Source organism: Alligator sinensis, unplaced genomic scaffold (genome assembly GCF_000455745.1).
Source record: "Alligator sinensis unplaced genomic scaffold, ASM45574v1 scaffold1012_1, whole genome shotgun sequence".
NCBI classification, from domain to species: domain Eukaryota; kingdom Metazoa; phylum Chordata; order Crocodylia; family Alligatoridae; genus Alligator; species Alligator sinensis.
The window spans coordinates 773865-779584 of NW_005842104.1; the positions used below are offsets into that span (position 1 = coordinate 773865).

Here is a 5720-nt window from a genome sequence, read left to right on the forward strand (position 1 = left end):
TCCTGGTTGGTTGTCTTTGCTGGAGAAAAAGCCTTGCCATTTTAGAGGTGTTCAGTCTTTTTGGTGTGGCACTTCTTTTCTCAGCCCACAAGAACTCATTGAGCCTTAGTAATTGTAGTATCACCTAAGGCCATCCATTTCAGCTCTTGGCAAGACTGCTGTGAAGTGGTGACCCTGCAATTGCAGCTGGCTTCTGGGTAGAAAGAGAGGGGAATGGACTAAGGAGTGAGAGCCCTCCTCTGCCCACACCCATTTCAAGCCAGGTACTATCTGGCCCTTTATCAGTAGATAACTAAGTGAAGAACCCATTTTGTGTTCATGAATGTCTTCAAGAAGAAAGAGACTTCAAACAAATGACCTCAGAAGAATACACAACTCAAATAGACTGTGTTCTGTGCTTCCAGACCAAAGGCTAAGCCTTGAAAACATGATTCTTGCAGCTTTTCATGGGGTCCTGAGTGCTCTGTATTTATGCTGCCACAGAAAGAACTGGTTACACTCAGAGGAGGAACACAGGGAAGTGTATCCAAAGGACTGAAATGAATTTGCAGCTAAAGGATCCACATCATGAATAGATATACAACTATCAAACAGCTTGGCGATGGAACATACGGCTCCGTCCTCCTAGGGAGAAGCATTGAATCTGGAGAGCTAATTGCCATCAAGAAGTAAGTTATTTGACCTGTTACTGAAAGAGATTGTATTAGATTGGAACACACAGATAAATATGCATCATATGTACAGAACATACATAACTTGTATGCTTGGAATTTACTGCAATATAGCCTAGATCCTTCCTGATATAATTACTGCAACAAGAAGTTAACTGAGATACCCTTACACAATGTTGTAAAATACACTCTCTTCTTCTCATGCTACTATCTTAGTTATCTTAGGTGTGATGAGTAAAGATTCATGCTTGTAGAAAACAAAGCTACCAGTACAAATTCCATCATGTGAATAGGTGCAGGAAAATATAAAGTTGTGAATGAATTAGATATTTTAATGTGCCTCAAGTTAAGTGGCAGTTTACCAATTTGACCCGACCCTTGGACGGTTCAGATCCATTAAACAAATTTACCTCAGTGCATTCTGTTTTATCATACCCCAAATGTTTCTTGTTCTGAAAAGGTAAGTGTGTCTTTTGATCCCATCTGTTACATGCCATGTTGTACGTTGCTCTTATTGTTCCATTCTAAATGAAGTCTTCATGTTCAAAATGTTTCCAAGGCAGAATGACCCAGTCATGGTGAGAATTTGGCTCAGTATGAAGGAGCTATTAACATTTTAACGCTGAAATTATTTTACATTGACACCAGACTTTTCAATAGTGTAATTAAGCCCAGAATTTGAAAACTTTCATTTTCAGATCTCCCATTTTTTTAAAAGACAGTTTCTAAAAGGACCAGTTATCAATTGTTTTTAGGTAAGATTGTGTGTGGCTTAAAAAACAGGTCCACTTCTATTTAAAAAAAAAAAAAAAGCATAGTCACAGGCTGAGATTTCATTATGTTACCTATACCTCTGATTAAAAACAATAGAGGCTTTATCTTTACTAGGGAAAATGTATATTTTTAACTTGTTATACAGGCACAGGCTACAGAGGTTTGTATAAGCTACAGCCATTTTCACAATGCTTTCTATATCCATCTTAAAAAAAAGTCTGTGTATTCACCTGGTGGGGGGAAAGTTTAATTTTAAACTGTGTTAAACTTAATTTTATGATTCTATTGAAGACAGGCAGGTGCAATTTTGTCAAGGGGTTTCCCTCTATCCGTTCCCATGGTTAAAAACTACAACTGTCTTGTTATTACTCATGTGGTAACACAAGTTAGCTGAAAAACATTTGAAATGTTTTTCACTATTTTATCTACCACATTTGTAACATGGCATCTAAATCCAGTTTAGTACAAGGCTTGGTTTTTGAGGCGGGGAGGGAAGAGGGAGCATTGTCCAGAAACCTTGCCAGATGTTTCAGTTTTTCATCGTTACAGAAGACGGCCTCTGCAGTAGGTCAGCACAATGGAAAAGATACTTTGTGCACTTGCCCTAATTTATTGTACATCAGGAATTGAAAGGAATTAAGAGTTAAGAAGCAATAATAGAACATTAGAACTGCTGACATAGGACCATCAATGCAGGAGAAAACAAAAGCAACCATTTTTTTAACCATTTAAAGATGAAAATGCCAGATTTCTTATTGAAGTGATACATACTCTCTTGGGCACACAAGTACAAATTCACTCAATTGGATTCTGTCCATGCTCGTGAAGTTGCCATGGTAAAAACACCAGAGACAGCTACACTAGAGGTGTCAAACTCCTTTAGTGTGCCACACCTCCCTTCCCCTCTTCCTCTGCTCCTCCCTCCCCCCTGCTTCCCAGGCCAGGTCAGGACCATGGGACTGCTCAAAAGCTACATCTGGACCCACCTCTGCTGGCAGGGTGAGTGGCATTATTGTGAACTCCTGTGGCTGCCTAAACCAGTATTTCAGCTCAGGGAATCACAGGTGCTTATGCCACTGTTGCTTGCTCCACCAGTGCTGAAACAGGGCTCCAGACTAGGGAATTCTTAGGGAGCTGCAGGGTTTTAAACTGCCACCAATTCCCAGCCGCTCTGGGAGCCCTGGGAGCTTTATATTTGACACCCTTCCTCTATGGTGCCAAAATGGATTCAGACAGGCATGACTATTTTACCTAGGTAGTATGTGATACAGCATGTTCACACAGTTGTAACATAGTGATAGAAAACATTGTGTATTTGAAGTAACCAGTTAATCATCTTTATTAAACGTGCATCTCTGTTAAAGCAAAGCTATTTTCTAGTTTGGAAGAAGAGATGAAACTGGAAATGCAAATATATCTTGATCAGTTCATTTGAGGAAGGATAAACAAAGTAAAAAATTAAACTGTGCAGAAAACCTGGATGCTAAAAAGTGAGAAAATTGAGGTCTAAAAAGAAGTACGATGACCATGAAGTGATCATGATGGAGGAGAAAAAAAAGTAGGGACTCACTCTAGTTCTCTGAAGAGATTTCTTTTGATTTGAATAAATTCGCTTCACCATTATGAATCTGATTTAGCTGTTTTGCTATTTACATTTTTTAAAATCAAACTCTCCTACCTTTTAGTTGTGTGTGCCTACCAAAAGTCTTTTTTCTTATTCGTTCAAGATTAAAATTGTTTAGCATTAAGAAACGCATGAAAACTACTACCCCTTTATAGAACAGTAATACCTAACTCATCTACAGCACACCTCACCTGTAGGGACAAACTGCTTTAACCAAGGAAATAACAATACCCCCTTTTTCAGATGGGGAACCTGAGGCACTGGGAAGTAGTGTGATTTATGGAGCTCAGATTGTAGCTGACACTGACCCTATTACTACTTGCCTTTGCCTCTACTCACACAGGATGAAGAGAAAATTTTATTCTTGGGAAGAATGCATGAATCTTCGAGAAGTTAAGGTACCTGTTAATTCTTCAGATTTTTTTTCCCTTTTTAAAAAAAATAGAAGTGATCCTCTGTGGTGTGTCTGGGTGCCATAAAATATTTTCTGACCCCTTCATTGAGTAGCCCTCCATCCTGACAGAGCACAATGTGGGTAGTTCACGCTATTTCTCAAACTTTCTTAAACCCATCAACACTATTTTATATTCATGTAAAAAATCATTTGAAAGCTGCTGCCAGATTCAATGAACACCAGTCAGCAAGCTATGAACAAGAGTAGCTTCTCAAGGCAGAGGGTAGCTGTCTGAATTCTGGTGTGGCTACTCTGCAGCAATTGTAACAGGAGCTCTGGGGGTTTAAGTGTGTATCTCATTGTGTATTCTAGAGCCTATGTACACATGCCCTTTGCTCATCAATACCCTCTGTGCATATACACCTTTCCACAGAAGTAATGCCTGTTTGTGGACAATTGACGTGGAGACCCAATTTTGAATGTATGGTCCTGCTGCCATGAACGTTTTGGTGCATGCTCAGAATGTCAGTGCTAACTGCTTTTCTTTGATTTCCAAATGTGGCTGGTACTAGTGCAGCTCAACTGGAATGGCGATGGTGCAGTGCAAATCACTTTTCTTCCAATTTGGCTTCAGACAGGCTTGTCTATACTTATTGCTGCTACTGGTTATTGAAAACGTGGGAAGGTTGGGGAAAGACCAAAGAGTTTTTTCTTCAGAAAGCAAAGTTAAATTGAATTCAAAGTCCAACCTGACATTTACTAGCACAGGTGCAGTAGTAGGGTGGGAAGCTGGGGTAGGAAAAAAACACAACTATTAAGATACCTAATGTTGTTCCAGTTGATTGCACCTGATTGGTCAATGGAGCCAAAATAAAAATGAATGTGTTTACAGCAGTCAGACTACACACACAAAATGGAGCTCTTGCACATATGTGCATGCAATAATTAATTTGGGGACTATGGCCTTCACGGTGGAGCTACCCACTACTAGGAAAATTTAAGCAGCTTTTTAAACAAGGGCTTCTATAAAAACAATATGAAATTTTTCCCATAAGTAGATATATATATATGATAGTTCTAGGTCCCTAAATTCTTTTTGTATTTTATGCTTCTAGTCTTTGAAGAAATTAAACCATACCAATGTGGTGAAATTGAAAGAAGTTATCAGGGAAAATGATCATCTGTATTTTATATTTGAATACATGAAGGAAAACCTTTATCAATTAATGAAAGAAAGGTATGTGAATTCTGTCATGTCTTCTTACAAACGTGTGACACATTCTCTCAAACATTCATACTTATAAAAGTATTCATTCACTTAAAAAGAGTTCATGCTCTTTATTTTTAGTGCCTGTGTTGTCTTTTGAAAGATGCTGTGCTTTTGTTAGGTGTCAAATGCAGTCTTAAAGTAGTATGTTACAGGATAAAGTGTAAGCCTTGCTCTGCTTTATATACTTTAGAGGGTGTGGCACCAGTTTAACTACATCTGATACCAACCCCCAGTGTGTATATGCTGCCCCAATATAAATCACAATGGTGTTAGGCCTTGCTTATACTGGTGCAGCTTTTCTACAATAGGGTTCTTACCTAGCATAGCTAAAATTCCTGATATTGACCATTCCTTGTTGGTTTGACTGATTTATTAAATGGATATTAAAAATAAATGTTGATAGAATCATAGGGATGGAAGGGGCATTATGTGGCATTTAATCCAGCCCTCTACAGATTTGGGGTTCATAGATTCATAGATGTTAGGGTCGGAAGGGACCTCAATAGATCATCGAGTCCAACCCCCTGCATAGGCAGGAAAGAGTGCTGGGTCTAGATGACCCCAGCTAGATGCTTATCTAACCTCCTCTTGAAGACCCCCAGGGTAGGGCAGAGCACCACCTCCCTTGGGAGCCTGTTCCAGACCTTGGCCACTCTAACTGTGAAGAAGTTCTTCCTAATGTCCAATCTAAATCTGCTCTCTGCTAGCTTGTGGCCGTTATTTCTTGTTACCCCCGGGGGCGCCTTGGTGAATAAATACTCACCAATTCCCTTCTGTGCCCCCGTGATGAACTTATAGGCAGCCACAAGGTCGCCTCTCACCCTTCTCTTGCGGAGGCTAAAAAGGTCCAGTTTCTCTAGTCTCTCCTCATACGGCTCGGTCTACAAGCCCTTAACCATACGAGTGGCCCTTCTCTGGACCCTCTCCAGGTTATCCGCATCCCTTTTGAAGCGCGGCGCCCAGAATTGCACGCAGTACTCCAACTGC

At 39.9% G+C, this 5720-nt stretch overlaps 1 protein-coding gene across 7 annotated transcripts in view; it reads left to right on the plus strand.

Moving 5' to 3' along the window:
• Positions 1-5720, plus strand: part of ICK (intestinal cell kinase) — a 47015-nt gene that overhangs the window by 8676 nt on the left and 32619 nt on the right. For 5 of the 7 annotated variants that reach the window (XR_003094262.1, XM_025205107.1, XM_006024477.2 and 2 more), the window contains 3 exons: positions 405-668; positions 3413-3467; positions 4579-4700. Coding sequence is in view for 6 of the 7 variants with exons in the window: in XM_025205107.1 (XP_025060892.1) it covers positions 568-668; positions 3413-3467; positions 4579-4700 (278 nt within the window). In the remaining variant the exon portion in view is untranslated. Of the gene's footprint in view, positions 1-384; positions 669-3412; positions 3468-4578; positions 4701-5720 lie in introns of all 7 variants that reach the window. The other 2 variants (XM_025205105.1, XM_025205106.1) reach the window with 2 other exon arrangements.